The 27,376-nt window shown below is 42.0% G+C and overlaps 1 protein-coding gene across 2 annotated transcripts in view; it reads left to right on the top strand.

Moving 5' to 3' along the window:
- The first annotated feature begins 520 nt into the window (after positions 1–520).
- slc9a1a (solute carrier family 9 member A1a) overlaps positions 521–27,376 on the top strand; it is a 36,127-nt gene continuing 9,271 nt past the window's right edge. For both annotated transcript variants that reach the window (XM_033640442.2, XM_033640441.2), the window contains exons 1-8: positions 521–1,552; positions 12,621–13,093; positions 15,580–15,830; positions 17,095–17,312; positions 19,079–19,281; positions 23,846–23,935; positions 26,711–26,781; positions 27,179–27,355. In XM_033640442.2, coding sequence (XP_033496333.1) covers positions 1,261–1,552; positions 12,621–13,093; positions 15,580–15,830; positions 17,095–17,312; positions 19,079–19,281; positions 23,846–23,935; positions 26,711–26,781; positions 27,179–27,355 — 1,775 coding nt within the window. In that variant the 5' untranslated portion in view covers positions 521–1,260. The remainder of the gene's footprint in view (positions 1,553–12,620; positions 13,094–15,579; positions 15,831–17,094; positions 17,313–19,078; positions 19,282–23,845; positions 23,936–26,710; positions 26,782–27,178; positions 27,356–27,376) is intronic.

Raw genomic sequence — 27,376 nt, 5'->3', positions numbered from 1 at the left:
GTCTACGGATGGATTCATGTAACCAGGGCTAACTAAAGGCTAAATACTGATCTGTGCAATGGTAGTTGTGTAATTAGCTGATTACAGTCAAGCAACATATAGGCTGGGAAATCTTTTCAGCGAGGCAATGGTAACAACTGGGAGGATGTCATGGTGATTTAAGGTGGCAATACTAAAGCAGTGAGCATTTGCAGCAGTCTGGTTAAGTGTGCTTGAGGATAAAATAGTGCTCTCTGGGGTGTGGTCTGTAATTGATCCTGACCTTTGACCTCTTGGAAGCAGGTAAGCAGCATTCCTATGACATTGACACGGCATCCGATTTCTGCTATTAACACTACAGACAAAGCATTCAGGGACAGATGTGAGAATTGTCTGAGCATTTATAGAGATGCAATTCTTGTTCTTACCCAAGAGATACCTTAAACCTCCTTTCCTATAGGTGTCACTATAGTCGTCCACCCCCCTCCCCTCTCCTCTCACTCTACTCCTCCTCCTCCCACCCACCAAACCTCCGCGAAAGGGTGTGCGTTTTGAAGGTTGTATGAAGCTAAACACCACCGCAGACAGGAGCTGTCGCCACTTGCCTTGACAACCCCGGGACGAGCCTGTGACGCCGGGTCAGACCAAACCCCAAGTCTTCCCTCCTCATCCTCCCGCTTGAACAGAGCCCCCCCCGACCAAGGTCTCGTCCTCCCGGGGAACACACGGTGGAAATGCCGCATACACGGACACTGATATCAAAAAGTTGAAATACTTAAGTGCGCGGCAAAATGCAATGTGGCAGCAGTGTGGCTTCTCCTCAAGGTCAGTATCTGAGCACCGCCGCCTCACGGACGTGTTTCTCGGGCAGTCGGAGGGAAGAAGAAGGAGAGGCGTGGAGGGGGATGCCCCTGTGTCTCGCTTGCCTCCAGCATCAACAATGACATCTTTCCCCCGACGCGGACATTGTTAGTCACTGACATAGAAACTTGTGGAACGCCGCTGTAAAAGAAAATACATAGGTTAGGTTCGCTTTTTATGACATACTTGTGAAAAGAAACTCTTGCCACTTCCCAGCACCTTGGCGTTTCCTGCTTTCCTCCAACGGCCTGTGTCGGTGCGACGGTTCACCTGGCTACACCGAAGTCAAGCTAGCTAACTGGTAACTGACACAATGGAGTTCTGGTTCGGTTTAAGCTAACCGACCGTTGAACTTGCTTGTTTTTCAAGCGGACTTTTACCAACTAATTTCGTTCACCCCTTTCTTTTTAATTCAACAACATGCCTTCGAGGAAAAGTTCACACAGCACGGCTGGCACCGGTACCAGTCTCCCGGAGCGGGGGCTGCTCCTGCTGATGGTTCTGGTGCTGCTGTGGGGGTTCATGTTCCCTCTTGGAGCTGCCAGCCCTCCGGAGAGCTGCAACACGGAAAAATTGAACGAACATAAAGCAACCGAGAAAGCACATAACTACACTAAAAAGGCGTTTCCTGTGCTGAGCCTCGACTACGAACACATACAGACCCCCTTTGAAATCTCATTATGGGTGCTGCTGGCCTCTTTAATGAAATTAGGTGAGTATCATGTAAATGTCACTCATGTTATGTTGACTGAAGCCCGGCACTGGAGCACAGCCTGTCCAGGAAATGCTACCAGGGGTTGTCATTGAAGGCAACTTAGCACATTTGCAGCAGTTGCTCAGAGGGATTATCACAAGCATGTCAAAACAATTGTCTGTTTTATTAGGCTGCTCTTTGAATCACATGTTGACGATAAGACTGGGTTCAGATAACTACAGCAGAGATAGCCTAGATAAATCAACTTAAATAAGCCTTGATGCTGTTGCAACATCTGCACATATAGCCGTAGATGTGCTCACAATGATTAACAGAAAGATCAAACCCATTAGTTAAATCTCTGACCACCCAGCAGTCTATATTTTGGATACCAATTTAAGCTGCCACGAGCTGACAGAACAAGTTGGACCAGAATAGCTCAATTCAGCTGGAAGCTCACAGGATAGATCTATATTGCTGCTCAGGCAGGTTACTCATCAGATCTGTCAGTCTAATGTAGAGGGGGTCTTTTGCTAGTGCCGTCCTTACTCCTTGCTACAGTGATGACTAAGCAGCTTGGTGCAGCAGTCTGGAGGTTTGACAGCAACGATTTGGCAAGCTTTCAACACAGGGGAACCTCCTGCTATGCTATTGTGAGCCAGAGCCTTGCGACATTTTCATGGATGTCTCCAAAGGGAAATTTGAGGTGTACCACTTTATGGTTGTTCCCAACAGTGGTGCAGACTGCAAGACATCTGTCCAGCTCCTCACTTTGCTCTGTTGCTGTAGTATTTTCTGTCGACACCGTTTGTTGCTCCTCCTCTCTCCACTCACTGATGCTCTCCTGTCTTCCTCTTTCTCTCTAAGTACCATCATGTTTCTCCCCCTGTCATCAGTGCCTCCTCGTGTTGTGCTGTCTACAAAACACTGCATTGTCCCCCGCTATCTTTTTCCAAGAGCCAGCAGCTTGTCAGTTGCCTGTGACATCAGGGGCCTGACTGAGCAGCAGCCTGTAGCCAGGGAGGATACTGCCTCACTGTCTGGGCGAGAAGCCCAGTGTCTCTGGGGAGAGGACAGGCAGAGAAGGACCACCTGGCTTGGGTGGCTCTCTGTTAGGACGCAAACTCAAGGGCACGGAGTAAAAAATGAGAGATGAGGGTAAGGAGAGTGAGTTAAAGAAATGATGGAAGTACAGCAAGCAGAGGGGAAGGAGAAAAGTAATGAGACAGAATGAGTGTATGGGCTGACAGCAGCCGACAGTGGTGAACTTAAGCCTCTGATTATCCCTCTGATGGCTGAAAATGGGCTGTGGGTAACTCAGTGTGGCGGTAACACTACTCAGCCTTGGCGCAGCGTCCGATTTGCGTTCATGGACCACATATCTTACAAGCTTAAAAGCACAGCCACAATCCATTCATCTCTTAAGCAATCCTGCCAGTGTGCATGGTGCCTTTCTGTCCTTACTTTTCACATGAGTACTTTTCTTGAATTGATTATACCCGGTGCAAAAGCTTTCTATATAAATCAAGACCCTGGGGATGTAATTTCACTGGGAATATCCCCTAACAGTGTTAAAGTAAATGGCAAGGTCCTTTTCGTTAGGAGACATACTCTTGTGATTACACTACAGACCAGTGTCACACACAAGTAATAATGTTTTTTATCAGTCTATGACTCAAAAGCTACAGTCGTCTTTGGAAACCTGCTATATAGTCCACATTAAATGAGCAGTGTTTGTTTTGTTTGTGTAGGGGAAGGATGTGTTTGAAAGGATCTGTTAAGCTATTATCTAAAAGATCTTGTTCCACTTTCATTTCAATGCAGCATGTAACAAGAAACTCTCATAAACAATGAGTACACTTCTAAAGTGTAATGCTTAAAATAGTTTATAGCCTAATCAAACATTCTCCAGGTACCAGCTTTAATGTAGAGCTTTCACTTTTATAATTTCTCTGGTAATATTCTGTAGTAATAATTCACAAGTGGGTGGTGGGACACACCTTTTAGTATTTCCCTTTGATAGCTGTGAAGCAGCTTGGTTTCATCGTCCCTTTCCTTCCAGTGAGGTTCCTTGTAACATGTCTTACAAGTCCAGTTAGTCTCACCTACCATTCATAATTCACAACTGGGCAAACAATTTGAAGAGGTGTGTGTTACTTCGGTGTGACTCCACGAAAGCCACACAGCAGTACATACAGAGGTGCTGTTATCTGAGAATAGTTTTTGTTGTAGTGACAGTTGGACTGCAACCTGAGCCTTGTTTCCTGTCAGTAGGAGTGAAGAAAAGGGAGTGAGCAGAGTCAGAGAAATAAAAAGGATTATTTAGCTAATATGTGATGTCATGATACAGATCTGTTGAACAAGAATGCATACTTTGAGAACATTTTTGATTGTTAGTATCTTACTTTATGGTGTGTTGCATCAGATAATGGCAGATATTCATTAAACGATACAATAACAACCACACCATGTGAGGCTTGCAGTGATTTAATAGTCATGACCATGTTCTCAGCAGTGCTACAGTTTTATTACTGTGGTTGTCGACTGTGTTTTGGCTGTGCAAATTTAACTAGTTGTTATCAACGCAAGCCTCTTTTGTTACTAACAGACTTGTAGTATCAGGAATTAGAGGCGCAAATGAGAATTATTTAATGTTATACTCACTACATTTGTCTTTAAGAGCTATTCAAGCACATACAGACATAGAAGTACATTAGTGGAATTACAGGTATTTATATTGCAGTCAGATAATTTGTTATTTTGTGTTTTTTGTTGTTTATAAGACAGCAGCAGCAGTGTATAAGGGGAAATGCAGGAGACTATACTCATTAATTCCTGGGACAGCGTGGGCACACTCAGGTTCCAGAGGTCAGGAGGGAACCACTCCACTTTGAGTGGGCATGTAAGTGCTTCAGCTAAGAAAAGTGTCCTTTGTCACAGTTTAATAGTAAGGCCCAGAACTGTAATTTCATCAATCATTGTTTAAAAAAAAAATGCTGTAACCTGGTTTTACTGCGATACAGTGAAAAGCCAGTGTCAGATTTTATTGATTTATTTGTCCACTCCTTTGGTTCTTGCTGATTCTTACACCTGTGGAAAAGTTTTTTGCCTCGTAGTTAGTAGACATGACTGTGATCTTAAATCTATTTTCACAGGGTGTTTTTTGAATTTGCAAAATGCACAGATGTTTAATTTCTTAAGATCCATTAAGTCTTGATTAAGTGTTTCAGGAATGCCACAGTTGTGTACCTCATTTGTTTGCTAAGTAAATGGTTCACTCAGAGACCTGCCCATTCCTTAAAGGATTGCTGTATCTATGGTAAACAATAGGCGATAACGAAGGTGGGAGACACTATCAGTTTCACAAGGTTGACCAATAAACCACCTGTATAATCATTGTTGAACTGTGCTCTGCATATTACAGTTACTATATTCTTTAAATTCAATCACAGCATTTAGTAAATGAAATTGAAATTTAAAGCAGTGTGCCAGAATCAAACAGGAATGGGCTTAATATAATTTGCATTTTAAGACCCAGACAGTGTCTGGTCAGACTTTGACAAGACATATGACTCTCTATGAGTAAGTTCAAGTAATACAATAATTGTTGTGTGGAGTCCAAAGTTACAGGATTTGACTAACCCATTAAGAGATATGGGCCACAATATTGTCCTTATCGATAATGCCTGTGTGGGAAAGATTCCAGGTACATCATTAGAAACCCCACCCTTGGCAAAGCTTGAGTAAATGTGTCACAAGTGGCTCTCTGGAGCTGAAAAATGAAGCCAAGTGCCAAAAACTGCAGTTCCTCTACTGGCCACTTGAGGCAAGCTCCAAAAGCAAGTCAATCTTCATAGACACCCATGTTGAAATGCTCAACTTTACAGTACATATAAACATGTTCACAGCCTGGTACAAAAAGTGTTTTTGGTCTCTATAGCTAAATTATCTATTTGTGAATGGGGGCTTTTTATGTAACTTCTCAGTTTACATTCTATTAAGGCTTAAATTTGCACATAATTGAGGGTGTCGAGAGTTTGAGTGACAGGCTGCGTCTTTGGGCTCACAGACTGATCCACACCTTGCTCCTCCACAGCTTCACTCTCTTGTCCAAACATGATAACTTCTTACTTAAATAAAATCCAAAATGGTGAACTCAAGGCTTCAAAACAGGATTCCACAATTAATGGGTGACATCACAGTGGCTACTTTGACTGTTTTTTTTTTTAAGTCTGGTTACAAGCAACACACATCTTATTTTCAATGTGTTACTTAGGTTATGGCTTAGTACAGAAGTTTCAAGTTTTTTTTAAAGAAAAAGATGCCTTCAATCTTTGAAATAGATGTCTTTGCCTCTCATTTAATACGATTACTCCATATTCATGACATTTAAGTAAATAGGCTTTAAAGTAATAATGAATATTGACCAGTTTAATGGTTATCCAAGCTGTAGTTGTGCCACAGGGTTGCAAGCAATAGTCATCATTTTAGGCGTCATAGCCGAAGGACATCCTGGCAATTAGTGGTTGCAGTTGACACAGTTTTCCATTTCATCAGTAGATCAGTGGCTTAGATTCTGTCAACTTTATAATACATGACTATTTTTTGTGAGTCACAAGACAACCTAATAAAGGTAGATCTACTGGTGGTATCTACAGTGTTTATGCTTGTAACAGACATTTAATTCTGTCACTGAATTGTGCTCCATTCAGTAGTTATTGTGGAACATATGCTTGTAAATTACAGTAAGGATCACACAATTCTGTTGCTCAGAAACAGCCATCATGTGAGGAGTCCCCCATGTGAGCCGGCAGTATTGTTGTGCAGATATGGCGTCAAGGATCATACTAAAATATACCAGCAGCAGGCCGTTATTAATAATTTAAACCAACACTTGGCTTGCGCAAGCAACTTGAGAAGCACAATGGTCTGCTCCAAACAATCAAACAATGACTCATAAAAGCTTATTTTTCACACGGCTCTCTTGTCCGGAACAAAGCCTACATCACCCTGAAATAAATGTGTTTCTTGACCTCTCTGTGAACATCAATATGTTATGGTGTTGGAAAGCCAGCCAGCCAGTTTAACGTCTCCATTTCCAGGAGGAGAATCAAATAAATGTATCATCAATCACCTTCTATAACAAAGCTACTGTTTAAATGTTTTCTCTCCTTTGTGCTTGCTCGGTCCTGCAGATTTGGTTGCCAGCATTGAACAATTAGTCACCTGGCAACAGGACACAGTTCCTGGCTTTGGAAATGATCGTGTGTAACAAGTATCAGGCTGTGCTGATGCTGGGTACACATGCGGAAGTGAAAGAGCTGTTACCCTTTACTGGTTTTCAATAACCTTGGTGCATAAAGGCTCTCGGGAGGGAGAGGGGCAAAGACACAGTGCCTGCCATTATTGACGAGCAGCCAAAATGAACTGATCCTCCTGATCTTACAGCTCAAGAATCTGGTATATAAAACGTTACAGATGTTTTGCACAGTTTTTTTTTCTGCCAGGGAGTACACTTACCGCCTATATGCTTCATACGTCTTGGCCACACTGCAGCTGTGTGCCATGAGTTATTCTTTGAAGTTCACTGCCCTCCTTTTCACTGCAGTATGGCTCTTCACTTGATGAGTACTGAAGCCCATAATTGGAGTCATGCTGGAGAGATTAAAGAATGTGTTAACTGTCACCACTTCGCCAAGCTTGGACGTTTCAGTCTTCCTCCACTGAGCCTTTTGTCCTGAGTCCTGCATGTGTTGAGATTTTTTACACTTAGAACAGAAAGTACTGATGCTGAAATGGCTTTTTGTCTGATTCCCCTGGTTGTCCAGCTTGCACAGTCCTCACTTGTCCCTCCCGGTCATCCATGAATGATAATGGGTCATTTAAAATGTCATTCTTGGATTCAGTGTTGAGTGTGCCATTGCTCAAGGCACCAGCAGTAATCCGTTGAGTCCAGCCAGTCACGACCTGTTTACTCTGTCCTCAAGGGCTACACTGTCCATCTTTTTATTGAAGGTTTTGTGTAAATGGATTTTTTTTCTTTTGCAAAGTTGGGACATTCAAACAGTTTAAGTATTTTCTATCCTAGAGGTGTGAAAAGAAATTCCTGTGAGCTGCTGAGTATTGTTCCACAGCTTCTGCTGGGGCGAGCCTGAGTGCAAAATACTATTTTTGCAAAGTTTACAGACTCAAGAATGTAAGCTCTGGTGCTGTAAAGATTTAAGATCTTAATAGGGCTGGGCGGTATGACAAAATTTTCATATCACATTTTTTTTAAAAAAATCATATTGGTTTCACGGTATTTGACGGTATTTTGCTCGTGTTCGGCCCACCTGACATGCTGCTGTGTTGTGCTATGGCCTATTCAAGTGCCGGAATTTGTTATTTACATGACAACGCCTGAACGCAACACAGGCTCCGCTCCATAAGTGCCATGCTCAGACTTGGGGCGGGTCAGCTTCGGTCAGGAAAATGTGGCCTGAGCTGTTCTCTGGTGTGCTCACCTGTGTGTGGGTGTGGGTGTGTGGGTTAGGGCTAGGGTTAGGTGTCAGGGCGAAACAGAGAGAAGAGGAGAATTGTAAACAGTGGTGTGCCGCTGCTAGCTGCATATAGGGGGAACATTGCTCTTTTTGGTATGAGTTTTTCTGGGTCGTCACTTTCAGGACTCTCCGGCAGCCATTCTCGCCTCTAAACTTTTCTCTGTGCTCTCACTCTCACCCACTCAAGTGTGCCTGTGGTGTGCAGCGGTGAAATGGGTTCCCGCTGAAGCACTTTCCCGCCGCGCACGTTCCGGATGTTGTTTGGGCTATTCACCGGTATTGCGGTATATGAAAAATTCATATCATAATGAAAATAAATACCGGTTTTCAGTATGAACTGGTATACCGCCCAGCCCTAGATTTTATATTGAAGTAATGAGAATTGCCAGACTTTGCTATGATTTGAAAAGATGGTGAGTGATAATATTGGCAGGAAAACCCCAACAGAACCTGATATGATGTGTTGATACTCAGATATTCAAAAAAAAAGAACCTGTCACAGCCATCATATGCCTGTCATTTTTTAATTGCCTGATTAAGCTTCCAATGCCAGTTCACTGTGGCCTTTATTTATGGATCGTGATTCAAGGAGTGAAAGCTGGGAGCCAAAAGCACCCTGGCTCATGCTCATTACTTAATGTCACTCGGAAGAACACTTAACACAAGGGATCATAGGACTCCTCGTCTTCTAATAATACTCCCTCTTGGTTAACATGCCACCGTTTGAATTCAGTTTTACTTGAGTCTTTTAAGTAGAACTTTGAAGTATGGGCAAGTCTTAAAGTGTAAAAACACTCTGCACGACCAGGAGTTCTCTCTCTGGCTGCTCATGGGCCAACAGATGAAGTTTGTCTAACTAGGCCACTCCCAGGTGTAAATGTTTGGGTTTATGGATTTGTGAAGCCACTGGAAGTACTCCCTGTGGACACTGCTGAAAACAAGCATGTGTTTCTCAGCAAGTTTTCTGAGTTACGTCATAAAGAGCATTCCATTCTGTAATTTCCCCTACACATGCTGTAGGCATGCTATAACTAGATTATTAGGATTAAATTACACCCCTTATAGATTGTAGTTGGAAGCTGCTTGCTCTCTTCTTGGACTATTTCAGTTTCTTTAAGATGTGGACTTCACTTGTTGTCAGTTGTTGACAGAGACTGTTTACTCTTCCAGTGCATAGCATACATGTGCAATATGTTTGCTCAGAAATGTAGAGCACAAGGCTCCCGATGGTCTGACTTGAAAAGGTAAACACTCTTTGTTAGCAGATCGTGTTTCCTTGGATCCCATAACACCTTGTTGTGTGCGTTGAAGTCTGCTGCCCTCTGTCAGTTTGCCACCGGCCGGACATGCTTGTCTTCCATTAAGGCGAATGCTGCATGCATGTGGTATTTAGCAGACCTCATGTACATACATGATGTTCTGCTAAAGCCAAATTGTTCAAAGGGGACTAATTGAATTCTTTGCAGGTGTTGACAGTCAATTGTAATAAAGCAAGGTGATAACAAACAGATATTAGCTCTCAGTTACTGGCAGAACCACATAAAATGCTATTATGAGTATAAATCCCATGGAAGGCCTGTCACTGTAATCTATTCTGTTCAGCTGGGAACCAATTAGCCAACTGGAGGTGTGCCGGCCCACTTGCGTTATCTGGTGTCATCCATTCTTAGCAGAGATCTGTGCAGTGTTGAAGTCTCAAACGCTTAGACACAGCCTCTTAATTATGTAGCGGTGTCTATAGGGGGTTGAGATGTTGTGCACATTAATGTGGTAATTCATGGTGCTAATTTAGCTCTCATTTTGAAGCCTAGAGTCTCCTCTGAAGAGACTATGTGCAGTTGATAGTCTCAGAACAAGCTGTGGAATTTACATCCTGCTTGCCATGTAAGCCATCGGGGGGGGGGGGGGGGGGGGGCACAGAAGGTTTCTATTTACTGTGTTTCAAGCAGTTATTACAGAATATCTTTTGTCAGCCCACCTGGCTGCTAAGCCTCTATGGAGCTGTGGGTGGTGCCTGTTTTCCAATAAAGTGCATTGGAAAAAGAAGAGCACTCAGTCTCTGACGTCTCGCAGTGGGAAAATTAGGTCTCCTTAGATCAGACCATTTAAGATAAAGACTCCCTCGCTATCTTTCCTCAAAGCTTCAGAGCTACAACTGAATGCAGCTGCATAATCCACAGACATGCACTTGTTGAGCCTCTGTGCTGAAACTGTGAAATCTGTGTTGTCCTCAAGCTGCCGAAGTATGAACACCCCTCCCCCTACCTCAGATGTCTTGAATTCCCTCAGAGAACTTCTGATACTTTGACATACTCTTTGGACAAAGCTCTGCAACATTCCATCTTTTATGTCGTGACTTTCAGCGGTAATTCTTGTTTTCTGGCAGCATGTGTGCAAGACCTGGCCATCGCATAACGAACTGTGCAATGTGCTCATAAGTGAATATTAATTAGCTGCTCTACTATCCTCAGTCTGCAGACGTAAGCAAACTGGAGCAGGCCCGAGCTGTTCACCTGCCTGCCCCACCCCTATTGGCTCAGGAGGGAACACACCCTGTGGCTACTGTGGCAGATGGTGCTGCTGTCACTGCACCGTCCACTCTTGTCTTGAAGAGCTGACTTTGTAGCCGTGCTGCTTTTTGATAATTTAACGTGTGTGCTGCTGTGGGTGCTTTGATCCAAGCTTCACAAAGCAACATGGGCTAAAATTCTATTCATCCATTTAAAAGTGAGATTATAGGGGTGGGTGGACCACATATTTCAAAAGAATAGCTGCAGCTCAGGGTGGATATGAGGAACAACTTGTTGACATGTCTCAATTAGCATGTCAGGCCCTCTGCATCTGCCTCTCATAAAAAACACTCGCACACTGACTGCAAAATACAGCTCTCATTGTACCATTCACAAGGGCATTGAATCCTTTTGAGGCATTGAAAGCAGGTGCCATTTCTAACATGTGAGCGTGTACCGCCAGAGATTGTGTTGCACGTAACTCACACATTAAAAATTAAAAGTCAAATTCAAAGTTTATTGTAGTGGCAATATTATTTGCAGTGCTGGCAGATTAAGTTTCATCATGATAATGTCTGATATGCCATTCTTTATCTACCCCTAGAAGATTGTTTAGCCTGTGTGTGAGCATGTAGCCTTATGTGGTTCATATTTCTTTGTGTGTTTGTGTGTGAATGTTAATGCAGCATTTCGTCAGCGGGTACCGTGCCAGCTGGAAGATGACATGTCCGTGTGCTGCTGTAGTGTACTGTAAATATAGCAGAGGAAAGACTTCTCACTATGGGATGCATGCTGCGGTCTCTGTGAAATCTTCACCTTCTTTTGCTAAGTAGTTATGCAGGCTGCAGTTTTTCCGTCACCTCACTGTGTGTGTATATGTAGCCTTGTCTGTGTTTAGAGATTTATGTCAAACTTCTCATCAGCTCAGGAGTGATGGTATTTTTAGACCCATATTAACTAAGTTACCCATGTCGTGCCAGCCTTTTTCAAGTCAAAAAGGCAGCCTTTTAAAGTCAAGCAGCTTTTGTCTGTAGTTAGGCGGTAAGTCTCACTGCTTGTAAAGGCATTAACATTAACAATCTCTCGGAGATCCCTGCAGAGCCGCTTGTGCTGTGACGTGTGAGCAATGCAGCCTTGAGTAATAGTAGATAATTGCATAAGGTTATTCCAATTATGTGGAACTCCTCCAGAATTGGATTAGTATGTAAAAGAGAAGACAAATGGAAGCTGAAGGACTGTATTTTTGTTTGACTGGGAGCATTTTCTTTTTATAAAACTCACCTCCTAAATGTGGTATCACGGCAGCCTTGACTTGCTGAACATGTCGTGAGATCTGTCTACAGTAAATGTTTTGCATATTATTTCCATGTTTTCCTTTAAGAATTCACAAGGCCATTGTGTTGGCTATATGTCATACCAGTACCTTCACACGATACAATACACTCTTTATGTTGTTTACCCAGCCTTCAGCTCAAAGGCCAGAGATACCATTTTATTCAGGTGTTAAACACAGGCTGAGAATATCTGTGGCTGGTTTGTGTTACAGACAGGTCATAGTTCTAGTGAGCACTTAAGGGCAGGCGAGCTCTGACATGTCTGCATAGCCTTTGCAAAATCAGAAGTTTTTCCCTCTGCGTTTCCTACAAACACAAAATACTGGTTTATGCTGAAATTTCTTAAGAACTCTGCAAAAGTTAAATTTGGCACCAGGGTGGTGCCTGTAAACACTGAAGTGTGGTATGTCACAGCTGATTGTTCTTATAGAGTTGACAGTATTCAGTTTGCCTTTGCAGTGTTGCTTTTTGTAAAATGAAAACCAATGGGAACAATTCCAGATACTCCTAACTCACTCATCACTCAGAGACACACACAAACACAAACAAACACACAGAGGCTCACAGATACCGTTGAGACCTAAAGCAATGAGTCCCTTAATTGATTTCCAGATAAATCGCTCCCTCATTCTTGTTCTCCCTCATTCTTGTTCTCTCTCTCCATGACATTGCATCTTATCTTTTTTTCATTCCATTATCCCAGGGTTCCACCTGATTCCACGTCTGTCTGGTATCGTGCCAGAGAGCTGCCTATTGATTACGGTGGGTCTGCTGGTCGGCGGGCTCATCAAACTAGCTGGAGAACAGGTACCCCCCGTGCTGGACTCCAGATTGTTCTTCCTCTGCCTGCTGCCACCAATCATCCTGGATGCCGGCTACTTCCTGCCCATCCGTCCCTTCATGGAGAACCTCGGTACCATCCTGATGTTTGCTGTTGTGGGGACCTTGTGGAACGCCTTCTTCATCGGTGGTCTGCTGTATGCTGTGTGTCAGATCCAGCCGGCCAATCCATCCAATCTCCACCAGATAGACCTGCTGCCCTGTCTGCTGTTTGGCTCTATCATCTCAGCTGTGGATCCTGTCGCTGTGCTAGCTGTGTTCGAGGAGATACACATCAATGAACTGTTGCACATCCTGGTGTTTGGTGAATCACTGCTCAATGATGCTGTCACTGTGGTGAGTTACCAGGACAGGAAATATGTGGTAGACTGGTAGATTAGAAGCACGTCTTAGTAGGGATATCCCAATCTGATCTAAAAGATCTCGATTGTCCATCTGTCTCTCCACTCACACACCATAAACAACAGCAAAATACAGTATGAGGGCATGGTCACACATGAGCGCATGCAGGCAAGTGAGTGACTATTGCTTGTTGTGGCGATATTCGTGCTGAATGTGGGTAGTGCCTGATATGATGGAAAGCTAGCTTGCTAGCTAATACAGCAAAATATGATGTTACAGTGTTCTTATTTTCCATCCCTGTCTCCCAACTTACTGCCAGTCAGGCCGCATCTCTTATTTAGGGCAGTTTGTGATTTTCATGGTCAGTATCATATGGTATTGGCTGGTTAGACACAACAAAAATCAGTTTGTCTTGGACAGGTACTGCTTCACCATTGGTTAAGGCTGTGACTTCGCCAGTCGGTGTTCACCAAAGTTGAAAACCACACAATATGAAGATGCAAATTTGACTTTCCACTGCAAGCAAATGTTTTATACTTTGCTCATGCTGAATAGACATGAAAGGGAGGCAAATATTCCCCGTTCTGAGACTGTTTATTTAAGTTATTTACCTAAGTCATGTGCACATGTTTTGAGAGAGTATTTTGCGTTTTGCTTGTTTTTTATCTATGGTACACAGTGTTTCACCACAGGCGCTCATCGTGCTACTGCAAGTGTAACAAAAGCCCCATGAGCAAAAAACCAATAAGAGCAATTAATTGATGTAATTTGTGTAAAAAAAAAAAAAGTACAGACATCAAAAATAAACACTCAGTGGAATACAGTTCATTCAGGTAACACAGGCAAAGACTGCATGGAAGCAACAAACACTGGAGAATACTCTCTCACTGGGGAATTAAAGGGAGAGATAAATTCCCCTTCAGACAGCAACAAAGCCAAAATGATTACAGAAAGGATTTTTTAATTTAGTATATATTTTTTTTTTAATAATAAGATTAAGGAACAGCTTGGATGCAGCCTCTTTTTATTAATGCATGGCAGAGCTTTTCAGTTGCCAAGCATATTCACTGGATTGATTTTTAATAACTTTAATGTACTTGAAGTTTGCACTGCGCAGCTCTACTGTCTAGGGAGAAAGAAGTATTGGATCAGGACTCTGTATTGGGTGATACTCAATATTAAATAATAATAATCGAAATTGGAGGCATAAAACTTGAGTGGCATCCCTAGTTCTCAGTCAAGAATGCATATGGTATGCTTAGGTATAAACCTTTGATTGTAGCCTTCACAAATGTATATATCATTATCAGAGCTGTAATTGGGTGGCAGGTGAAACTCTGATGTCCAGAAAGAAACAGCGTAGTCTCCTTATGTAGACCATCATCAAGTCATTTGTAAAACTTGCCACCCAGAAGGCTTCCCATTGACACAAATTAGAAATTTGGTGTTAAGCTCAGCAGTTTGTGAAGCAGCTAAAAACTCAGTCACTGGGTGTTATCGTCAGATCAGGTTGTGTATTAAGTGAATATTTTTTTAAACCTTATAGTTGGACTTAAGCTATCGACACACAGCAAGTGATCCACTTGCAAGTCGTTCAGCACATAATAATCCTCAGCTCACAGCACAGCAGTTGGCCTGTACACAAACAGCACCACCTACAGTATCAAGTTACTGACAATGCTAGCACCATAGCTATCTCATGCATCAACTTCAGTTTCACCAGCCAGTTTTTTTGACATCATCTGTCACAACACTTGAAGTAAAAACTGTGCTAAATGTTTCCATAAATCTGCTCCATCACCAGGACATCTGCCCACTGTCTCCAGGTCATATGTTCAGCTACAAGTTTGGCTCCAGCGCACAGTTGAACAAGCCGGACGGCACCATGCCATCATTGGCACAGGCAGTTTTGAGTACATGGTCTTGTGAGAGTCAAAGCAGAGCACATCAGCCTCGGAGCGGTTGGCAGTTGATCTGCATGATTAGCCTCTCTGGCATTCTCGGAGTGTGTAGATCCCCATAGTGAGATACTTAGCAAAGGCTTGGTACAGTGCAGAAGTATCTTTTTATCCATTTGGCACAATTGTACATCCTTTAACTGCTCCTTGCAGAACAGTTAAAGGATGTACTCAGTCTTTACATATCCAGAAGCATGTAAGGTAAGAACTAAGACAGAACCTGACAACATGTCTGCTGGCTTAACAGTTTTTCAAATCACCAGTCTGTCATGATTTACCTTTAGTTGTGGATTTGTGGTCTGCTCTGACATTTATCCTGTCTTTTTTCTGCGTGTAGCCAAATCTATTTTAAAAGCACATTCATTGTGACATCTTTATTCTATACTCCTCTTTTGTTCACAGTCACAGAATCAATACATCCTCAAAGTGAAGGTTTATGAAACAGACTAGTCATCCTAACAACACCCTGTTGCTTTGTTTCTATTGTTACCTATTCATAACCATTTACTCCTCCTCTCCTAGGTGTTATACCACCTGTTTGAGGAGTTTGCAGGTGCTGGCACGGTGACAGTGATGGACTGTTTCCTGGGAGTCATCTCCTTCCTGGTGGTTGCGTTGGGTGGCGTCCTAGTGGGAGCCATCTATGGGATCCTGGCCGCCTTCACGTCACGCTTCACCTCCCACACACGTGTCATAGAGCCACTTTTTGTCTTTGTGTACAGCTACATGGCCTACCTGTCAGCTGAGATGTTCCACCTCTCTGGCATCATGGCGTAAGTTTGGGTGATGGTTATATAAATAGACTTAAATGTGTTATTTCTGTACAAGTGAAATGTCACTTTGCCACGGCTTTATTTAGTTCATAGTATTATTTTCCTTTTGGGGTGTGAATGTATGGTTAATCATTTTCTGCTTTTACTAAATTTCACCAAAAACAACCTGAATTTTGAGGATAAACCCTAATTGGTTTCTTTTATAGGCATACATTTATAGGCATATAGACTTTTACTACTCCATAGGATCTGCATTTACAAATTTAGGATCAAGTGTGTCCCGTGTGCTCTCTGGTATCTGTGAAATACTCCAGCTGTTTCAGGGACGTCCCTCTTGTATCACATGTTTTTAATATGTGGATCCTTCCTCAGTGATGAGATGTCATACTCTACATAGAACCTTGAAACTGCAGGGAAAATCTATTTCAGTCTTTCCCCTGCGACAGTAACTCAGCTGTAAATCGAAGCTTTTTACGTTCGCTATAACCAGTGATGTAATGAATTAAACTGATCCAACGTCACCTAAACCCAGCCTTAATTTATTGGCTTCTCAACATCCCCTGAGGCACCATTTCTCATAAGCTCTTCCAGTAGTTTCAGTACATTTTCTGTATATGGTGCTCAGAGTTATTGATGTTGCAGACAGGAGGTGATGATATACTGAGTGTCCCCTCTGAGTCATGGCCGGAGAACACGTAGCTTCAAGGACAATTTCTTCCAAAGCCTGTGGCTGTCTTCTTGCACCTCACATCAAAAACTAGATTTGTGGAGGTGTTTATGAAGAAGTAAAACAGCTTACTGGTCTGAATTCCTTTCATCATTTCCCTAAAGCCCTGAAAACCAAACCAGTATTGACATGGAGGAGGAGAGGTGGGTGAATGTTGAGCAGCTGCTGCGGCTAATGGGATATGAGTTATGGTCATTTCTGGCCTCTACATTTTTAACATAGAAACATTGCATGACACCAGAATGGAATAGAGAAGTGGTCACCAGACGGGGAGGTAGACATCTTGGCGTCACATGTTTCCAAAGTCAGTGTGGAACTCAGGCCGGGTATACAACTCTCCTTCAGTGGAAAACTCTGTCATCACGGTTGCTGATAATGCAAGTAAAGCTACCACTTCTTCTAAGGTGGCATTGCTCTTAACATTTGTAGATTACTTAGCTTCATTTTAATGATATGTTAAACAGTGTTTCATTTTGATTACATCCAAAAATATATACATATCTCCTCTGAGCACACTTTTGTCTCTGCTCCTTCCAGGTTAATAGCATGCGGAGCGGTGATGCGACCCTATGTAGAGGCCAACATATCCCACAAGTCCCACACCACCATCAAGTACTTTCTGAAAATGTGGAGCAGCGTCAGCGAGACACTGATCTTCATCTTTCTGGGCGTGGCCACGGTGGACGGACCTCACGCCTGGAACTGGACCTTCGTCACCGTCACTGTCATTCTGTGTCTGGTGGCACGGGTCATAGGTCAGCTCTGCTGCAGTGATTCTCACAGCTTCTTTAAATGCACGCAATAGTGCCATGCTGGAATGTGTAGCAATACCGTATGAAGGGGAAACGGTTGACCTAGAACAGAGAAAGTGTTGCTGCTTTGTTATGTTGTCCGTTTTTGGGGTTGAGTCACGCAAGATGTTTTTGATAATGTGGTTCTGATAAATCTCTATATGGCACATTTACACTTACACAGAATTCTCCATTAAGTGTTTTATTTATTTTGTGCATTATTTAACAGATTCTTCAGTAACGGGGCTTAATTGCAAACCAAAAAGCGCACAAGTAAACTTGCTGACAATTTATTTTCTAAGTAGATAAGTGTATTCTGGTAGTCTTTGAAGTAAGTTGCAAGTTACACAAAAAGGCTGTCTTTGTGTGAAAGACCTTTTCAGAAAGGGAACTGGAAACACTGACAGGACTGAATTTCACCATCAGGTTCCATCGTGAAGTTGTCAGTGTGTGAGAGGAAGCGCCGCAAAGGATTTCGTGTTGACATCAGTCTGTCACAAGTCCTTCTGTTGATGATTTGTCATACTAGAGTAATTTACATTGCTGGAGAGAGAGAGATTGAAAGTGAAAGAACGATGAGGTACATTCATTCGTGCATCCTGACTTTTTTATTTGACATTCTTAGTGTGAGGAGCTGTTAAGGCTTTGAATAGACGTTCCAAACCCTAATATGTTGTCTGTGATTGAGTTGTTGCAGTCAATAGTCATGCATATCTAAGTTGCATCACATGAGACAAGATCTTGTGATGGAAAACAACTCAGCAGTTCTTTGTCAGTTCCTGTCAGTTAAAGGATCATTGCAACGGTTTTGCAGGTTATAGGTTGCCCACAGTGTCTTTAGTGTCCCTTACAGGGCTGTACTGCAGTTCTGTGGTCGGAATACATTCTCACCTCAAAGTTCGGTAGTAACTGGACCAAGACCACGTCCTCAAGAACGTCTGTCCGGTTGTTTTGGCGTGCACCTGAGTGTGACTGATATGTTCACACCTGCCCAAATGAACCACACTTAGGAGGCAAACAAACTAGAGTTCAACTGAACCAAACCAAACAGGGCAGGTGTGAAAGCACCCACAGTTTACAGAGTGGTTGAGTTGGAGGTTCTGCAGTGCAAATAAGCAATATACTGACAACAGTTAAGTATCTATTGTTAACATGTATATGGCAGCAGGGACGCTGGAAACTTTATATCTCCTGGTCCTCATAACAGGCACTTCTTTGTTGGTTGTTTACTGCAAATGACATATTTTGCAGTACTGTGACCTACTTTCCAAAGAATGCTTTAGTGTTTTTAGTCTTCCAGGCTGCAGTTGGTTTTCATTTATTCCAAATTCAAATAGCAGACTTTGCTGGAGATGGGTTTTCCACTATAATAACACCATATCCACAAGTGCAGATTGTTTGGAAAAAAGGGACAATGCGTTACCAAGCATGCTTTTGGGGGAGAAAAGCAGATAGGATTTTCACGGTGATGGACTGGCTACATCAAGTGTCAAGTCTTTGCAAGTTGGTTTTATTAGTTATGTGAAAATGAATCAAAGCAACGACTGTGTGAACAGCACACAAAAATTGTGTTATTTTGACTTAGGTATACTTTTTTGTTATGGTCTTATCATAATGGCAAGCACTGGCATCTTAAAATGTCAGAAAGGACACTGTAAGATCTCAGTCTGTAACATGCATACACAGTCACAAACCCCAAACCTGCTTTCACATTAAATTGTCCTCCCCAGGTGTGGTTGGTCTGACCTTCGTGATCAACAAGTTCCGCATCGTCAAGCTGACCACCAAGGACCAGTTTATTGTTGCCTACGGTGGCCTGCGAGGTGCCATCGCTTTCTCCCTTGGCTTCCTGCTGAACAAGGAACACTTTGCCATGAGAGAGATCTTCCTCACTGCCATCATCACTGTGATCTTCTTCACTGTCTTTGTTCAGGTACGAGTACCTAGTATTTCCTGTTTGAAGAAGAAAATGTGTCGTTCAGCCTGGCTTACTGTTTTCAGCCTGCCTCAAGTCTTAACCTTATTATGGGATGTTTTCATGACCACAATCAGAGCACACATGTGAAGAGATTTCTGCGTTTTGACTCTTTCACTGTTCCATGTTTGAGACTGTGGGTTTTATTCATGCCTTTTGTTTTTTTAAATATATTTTTTGGGCCATTTTTGCCTTTAATCGATAGGACAGAGTGTGAAAGGGGGAGAGAGAGAGGGAGTGACATGCAGCAAAGGGCCACAGGCTGGAGTCGAACCCGGGCTGCTGCGGCAACAGCCTTGTATATGGGGCGCCTGCTCTACCTCTAAGCCACCGACGCCCCTATTCATGCCTTTTGTATGTCACCCATTTCATTGCGTCTTTCATCACCGACTATATTGGTTTTTAAAAATCTCCTTTTTTGTGATGCATATTTGCCTGTTAAGTCTAAATTGAGTTTTCACAATCATCGCCGTTTGAGTTCACACAGACAAACAAACACAAGGTACACAAACGACACCAGTCTGCCTCAGAACAAACATTTTATTTGCAACCATTCAGTTAAATGTTTGTTGGGAATTGGACATGAAGGAACACTGGTTTGCCTATTTGATGTCACATCAAGTGGTCAGACTGTCTTGGTCTTGAAGTAAACCACTCTAGCTCGGTCAAGAAAATGTAATTTCAACATCTACTTTGAAGTACGCTGCCAGACAGACGGACTGGCAGGTGAAATAATTCATGCATCAAATGTGAAACATATGCCGAAGGAATACAAAATATGTTTTATGTAGAGACACACTCCGACTGAATCTTCTCACAGAATGAACCTTAACATAACAAACACAGCACCATAAACTGCCTCAGCCCTGCGGTGTCGGATAAACTAGCCTCCCAGTGAAAGTGTAGGATGATTCTTGGATGTGAATCGGACCCAGAATGGAAGCAGCTAAAATAAAACCCTGAAGACGTGTTCTCTCCCCTCAGAGGCGAGATCAGAAACATGTTTTATTGATGCTGCTGGATTCAGCTCTGGCAGTCTGATGCTGAGACAGATGCAAACCAGGAGGGAGAGGGTAGATGCTCCTTTCACCTGCAATATGGAGCTATTTAAAAGCATGACTCTGTGAGTAAGAGTGAGATTGAGTGTGTATTTTTATAGAGAGCTAGTCCAGGAAATATGAAGTAAGAATCTTCAGCATGATATATTGTCAGATTTTCTTGATAATAGTTGATGGAAGAAACAGTGTTTTAATATCTGGCTTACTTCTGATGTATTGTCAATATAACTATTGTAAGTATTCAGACCATTTATTTAAAAATGCTTCATTCATTATCCAGCCGTAGAGGAGAAAATAATTTCATATTTCTCTATTTATGAGGACCAAACATCTTCACAAGCATAGAGAGATGAGGATTCATTGTTCATCCAACTGAAAACAGGTCTCTGGTCTTTTCTAAGAGACAACATTTCCCCCACAATAAAACAGAGGTACAGAATATGACTGCTGCAGGAATTACCAGGGCTGCCCTTGACTAATAACTTTCCTAGTCGACCAATAGTCATCATTTAGGGCCATTAGTCGAAAAGTTGCCCACGTGTTTATGGTATTATTTAAGTTTTAAAATTATATTTTGGGGGGACAATACAATGGTTTGAGTTGAAGTTGTGATAAAGAATAGTATCAGTAACATTGTTAACACTGTGCTACATTACAGAGAAATACAAAACCGTACTAATGAACCTTCATTAATATAGGCCTATATTTTATCTACAAGTGCACGTCACACACTGAGCGAGCCGCCTGTTAATGACGCTGTCGGCAAAGCAGTAATGATTGTGCTAAGTGGCTAATGGGCATGTAGCTACTAACATGTTTCAGATGATACGTCATGTTTGTAGTTGACCAGTGAAGATGAGTTTACATATCACCTTGGGTTCATCCTTCACCTTCCCAAAATGATCCCACACTTTGAATTTCCTGCCCGACATGTTATTAACTAGCCTGTGGAATAACCGCAGGTACCAGCCCTGGAAATCAGGGAGTGTAAAATTGCTGTGTCTTTAACCGCCTGGAAAACATGAGGTCAGGCACTGGCCGCTACTTTTGTGACATTTTTGTACGGCGGCAGATTGCGTCTGAGATTGCTAAGCAACCTTATCAAGCACGGTACCTGTTTACCTGAAATCAAGAGTGCAGAGCTGATCTTCTCCCAGGCGCTGTTTATAAGTGTGTAGGCCTATCGTCCATGGGACAGATGTAAAGCTCTGGGTAGCCCTGCACTAACATGATCAACTTTTCCATATTTATCAGACTGAATATTTACTGAGGAAGGGAAATATGTCTGTCGGCTGTGATTGGTTTGTGACTCCTGTTTGACTGCTGAGCGTGGCCTCTTCCTGTGTCTGTCCTTTCAAATTAAATTCCCACATGGTCCAGTCATATAGGTTTTGTTGTTTTTTTGACACAGTGCAGCTCCAAATAGAGTTTCACGTTGTTGTTTTTTTTGTTTTTTTCCCCCTGCTACTAAGTGACCAATGAAATCTTGCAGAGTAATGACCTTTCTGGTCGACTAACGTTTGGTTGACTATTACAGGGCAGCCCTGGGAATTACCTTTGTTTTAATAGGCCGACCTGGCAGTTAAGTTTGCCCTGGTTTCCTCGGCAAAAAACAGATGGGAAATTTTCCATTGGATTTTGTTTATGATATATACATGTTTGTTCAGCAAGATAGTAATCACAAATAAATACTTTTTTATTATTTTTAAAACATAAGTGGAATCACCAGAAGCCATTTAGCCATTTGTTAGCAACCACCTTTTTTAAAACAAGTAAAGGCTTCAGAATTTAAGAGCTGAGGTATTTACTGACGTATTTTATGTCATGGAACCTTAAAGTCCCTCAAGCTTGTGTTAACCCCACTTGTTATTGCAGGCATCCAGCCAAAAGCCCATTTAAAAAATCTGTTGACTTTGAGATAAGTTAACTGGAAGGGCAAAACTGCTATCTCACTTCTGGTATTTAGGACTTGTTCCTGCAGCACTTAATGAATGATTCTATGGGTGAACCATAGAATTTTGTACATATTACACTGAGTGGTCTCAAATGGGACTCAAACATTCTGGATAAATAATAATGAAATATTAACTCCCCTCTTGTTTAGGGTGAAGGCATGAATTAATGTTGTCAGTGACTATCTTTATGTGTGATCTGCGCGTTTGAATAGAAATAAGCACGAGGTGATATGAGTGTAGATTCCTTGGCATACATGCGGGGAAGCAGGACTGGATATTATGAAAGAGCAGGAATCTTCTGTCATCCACTTGGGTCTGCTAAGTTAACCAGATGGCTGGCTTAATCTCTTTAAGGAGCAGAATGATATGCTCAGGGTTTCAGGTACAGAGAGGCTGATACACACACGCACACACACAGGACTGGTTATAATTAAATAGTACCCAAACATCACAGTTTGATTTTACATTCCTGGCAACACTCTGTTGTGGCAGTGCATAGCTGACCAGAAATACACCTTGTCATTACACATGAGTACAGTGTTCTTCTAGTAAAACAGCAGTGGGGTTAGGTTTGAAACATACTTTCAACTGTTGAGAATAAAAGAAAAATTTCTGGTGCCAGAAAAAGAGGAAAAGACTGTTTCAGCTTTAACATCTGAGTTGTTTGCTTATTAACGTGGGATGAGTGTTTAGAAGCACTTCAATTCCTGCTTTACAACTGTATACACAGGAACAAACACAATGAGTACACACAATTCAAACTGGTGATGCATTCACTTACCAGTTGTGTTTGCAGCCACATTTCTCTTGAGAATAGAATCGTCAAACCCCCATGCGAACGAGTTGCTGCTTTGAAGATAACACTTGGTTTTACTGTAACTGAAAATAGATAAATCTCCACAGAGCATTGTAGGTTCAGTTCTGGATTTCTCTGACGCTTGCAAGAAACATCTCTTTGTGTCTTACATCTCACCTGCTTGTATACTTAAAAGAAGTCTGTCCAGGGAACAGTGGAGGCACAACGTAATGTTTTGAGTTGTTGATAATAAGAAGGATTTCGCTTGGATGTGGATTTGCAGGTTTATTAAAGATCTTTAATGCTGAAATCTGTAACTTTCCACATGTTGTCACCCTCTTAAGTGTTGAGAGATTTACAGTAACAACAAACGGTTTGTTGTGAAAAGCTGTGTGAAGACCTGCTGGGTTTGTTAATAAGCCGTTGCAGAACTTGGGAAATGTGCCAGCTAGTGAAGTGTGATACTACTTAGCTTCTGCTTGACTTCAGTGAATTAAAACTCAAGCGTTGTCGCTCAGTTTGAAGTTATCTGTAAGCCACACACAAAGATTATAAAACATTTAGGATACAGGCTTTAAAGCACTTGAAAATCCACATGCAACTGTCTCATTTCACTCTTACACAGAGTTGGTGATAAGAGCCTACTTCCGCCTTTAGCTAAGGTCAGGAGGTGAATAATGGATTATGTTTTGTTCCTCTCATCCCTTTTGCAGGGCATGACCATCAAACCCCTGGTGGAGCTGCTGGCAGTGAAGAAGAAACAGGAGGCCAAGCGGTCGATTAATGAGGAAATCCACACCCAGGTAAGACCTCTCCCTTCAGCCTTCATGATCAGAATGATGTCTTGATGGTTTATACATATTAATAATTCAGAGCCTTCGAAATGAAATGAAATGTTTTGAACCACATGACATCTTCTGTATAAATTAATGTGATACACATAGAAAATACTTATAATTTCATCAGCTTCCTCTTTCACAGAGCCTCATTGTTAAGCCACATCAATGTAGTCACTTCCTGCCATGCCTTCTATTTTGCAGAAGTACAAACATAACGAATAATAATACTACCATTATATAACATTTTGAAATCGAAAAATACACAGCAAATATTTGAATGTTGATAGGGGATGGATTTTCTGATGGTGTTACACCTTCCTTTTAGTTGTAGTTATGTAAAATGTCACGACCTTCTTCAGTAGCAAGAATCAGAGGCCATTAAGTTCGTTTTCAAATGTAGACGGCTGCTTCCACCTGCTGGCTGTATGGTGGTACTTCATGTTATAGCAGTATACTTGCACAGCGTAGTGAATGAGAACATGACAGCTTTGTTTCCCCCTTTCATAACTGCAACAATTTTACCATCTAGTTAAATATAGCTTGAACACACAGTTTTTGGTACTCAAACATCTGTGACTGACCACCATGCTCCACAATCCCTGAGTGTTTTACAGCTATTAATACAGCTCAGACACACACACACAGCCTCCTCTGGGGCTTTCCACTAAGTTGCCAGTGCTCGAGGCTAAAAGAACAGTCTGTGCTAATGTCTCCTCCACTGTATAACACCAGTGATTAGTGTTAACAGAGCTGACTGGCAAAACAGTCACACTGGGCCAGGATGTAGTGTTAAATCTAAAAGAGTGCTACCTTGTCCTCCGGTATGGAGGCTGTGAATGTATTTATGTGTTTATTCTGGCAAGTGGCCAGGTGACATACCTGTCCATCTGTTACGGAGATGCTGTGGATCACTTTTAGTGATTTAACTTGGTGTATTTATAACTGTGGTGGGGATTAAATCACAACCCAGAATGCCTAGCGACTACAAAATGTTGCTCACAATGACACTGGTAACCTTGTGTAACAATCATGTATGGATCATAATATTTGTGCACCTGAGTAGAATATTTAATTTTTAAACTAATTTTAAAAATTTTTAAATTTAATTTTAAACTAAAAAAGTGCACTAAGTTGAGTGTAGATCTCTGTCAGGTGTGTCTGGGGTCATGTCAGTGGGGAACAGGGAATGCAGAGCTGGCTGTTTGTCCAGCGTGTGTGCATAACAGCAGTGGAATGAGGGTGAGACAATATGTAGGTTACATTATCAAGGTGTGACCAGAGTTAGACAGGCTATATGGAAACAAACCTCGCAAACAATGTCCAATTAACCTCTTCCTAAAGAAAGAAGTTGAAGCTCACTCAGTTGTCCCTCACGGCACCCTTACAGTCAAAATGGCGGGGAAGATAACATAAACAGGGATTTGATTATCTTGTATTGTGCTTAACTTTAGTGTATCATAACATAGCAGGTATGGAATTCATCTGCAGATGCTCCAGTTTAAAATGAGACCATTTTTTTTATTTTTTGTGGATGTCGATTTTTGAGCAACAACAAAGGCAAAAAAGTGGTCTGCAACAGACAGTGTAAAGCTTGTTTTTTAGCCCGGTTGATTGCTGGTAATGCCTGTTCCTATGTGAATTTGCTTTCAGAGGGGTGAGGGGTCAGCAGTCAGTGATGGTATAAAACTGTCAATGAAACAGGTTTTCAACCATTGTGAATCTCCTCAATCACTAGTGCTTCTAAGCATACAGTCAGCATGTGCACATAAAATATTAGGCTGATGGGTCCAGTAGTTTGTGGGATAGTAGAAGTTAGTAATGGCTAAAAAGTGTGACACACACAGCTGCATGTATACCTGTACCATTACCATGTCCAAATGACAAAACATATTAAGCTAACAGAGTAAACTGGTGAGAGGAGTTAAAGTGTTGGTAGGAAAAGAAGAATACTTTTATGACCCACTCTCAACATAACCAGAGGAGAATGCTTCATAATATACTGCTGTATTGTCTCACCATTAATCTTTTAGACCTGACAGCCTATAAAAACTTTTCATACAGTTGCCACTTTTTAAAATGACTTTTTCACCCCCGCCCCAGCAGTGCTGGGCAGCCTTTACATAAATCAGTCTCTTGTGACAAAGCAGAAGTAAATTCTGTGGCTCTGCTTAATGACGTGTTCCCATAGCAACGCTGCCTGTCAGCCTGTCATCTGCAGGCTTAGTCAGAGCAGCAGGGCGACCTGTGGCCGGCTGCAGTCTGAACAACAAATGCATCTGTACATTTCTGTGGTTCTCTGAGCAGGCGTGCTGCCACAGCTAATGAACGCTGTCCGTTTAGTCACCTGGTTGCTGGTTTTCTCCCCCGACTTCCATTTTAAAGCTTATCTCCTGCTGTTGTTGATAATGATGTTGGCAGTCTTACCTTGCAGGGTGTTTTTATTGTGAGGATTGGTAACTGGTGAAGCGAAACGGACAAGATGCAGCTGAGTAACGTCTTTTGTGCTAGTGTGTACCTAAATACAGTTAATTAACTTTGTTTGTCATAAATGACAGTTTATACACCAAAAACACATTTCACAGTTTGCCTTTAAGTGGTCTACTCTACATACGGACATTTAAGAAAAGGAAAACAAGGAGGAAATCAGTCTTTCAATAATTAAAGAGCTCTAAATGGCATTGGTTTGTTTTTGTTCGTCTCCTTTTTAAAAGACAATTTTCTGCCTCTTTTTATCCCCAGTTCCTGGACCACCTACTCACTGGAATTGAGGACATTTGTGGACACTACGGACACCACCACTGGAAGGACAAGTATGGATTTTATATTTACCTGACATTAAACTTTTGTTGTCATCATCACAGAAAATGCAAAGTAATATTTTTACACATAAATCATTAAATTGTTGACTGAGTAAAACAGTGAGTGAAAGTTTCCCTTTATTATTTGTCAAAATGGTCATGGATTGTTTTCTGTTATAATTTAATTGGTTTATCCTTTGAGAGAATACACATTAGCTCTACATTGATTTCCACTCTAAATGTGGAACTACTGCTGTCAGTGATCGATTCCCACATGTAATGTCTTTTCTCCCTCTACTATGCACCATGTGTCAAACCTCTCACATCTGTCTCTGACCTGTTCTCGCTCACATACCTGTCCTTTTCCCTTGTTCTCTGTATTCATTTGTAACTCATTTCCTTCCCCCAGACTGAACCGCTTCAACAAGAAGTATGTGAAGAAGTGCCTGATTGCAGGCGAGCGCTCCAAGGAGCCACAGCTCATCGCCTTCTACCACAAGATGGAGATGAAACAGGCCATTGAGCTTGTGGAGAGCGGAGGGGGAGTGAAGCTGCCTTCTGCTGTGCCTTCCACAGTTTCCATGCAGTGAGTTACCACACACAGGAT

Source organism: Epinephelus lanceolatus, chromosome 10 (genome assembly GCF_041903045.1).
Source record: "Epinephelus lanceolatus isolate andai-2023 chromosome 10, ASM4190304v1, whole genome shotgun sequence".
NCBI classification, from domain to species: domain Eukaryota; kingdom Metazoa; phylum Chordata; class Actinopteri; order Perciformes; family Serranidae; genus Epinephelus; species Epinephelus lanceolatus.
Note: the sequence above shows the minus strand (reverse complement) of the source record. Positions and strands in the feature narration are given on the sequence as shown.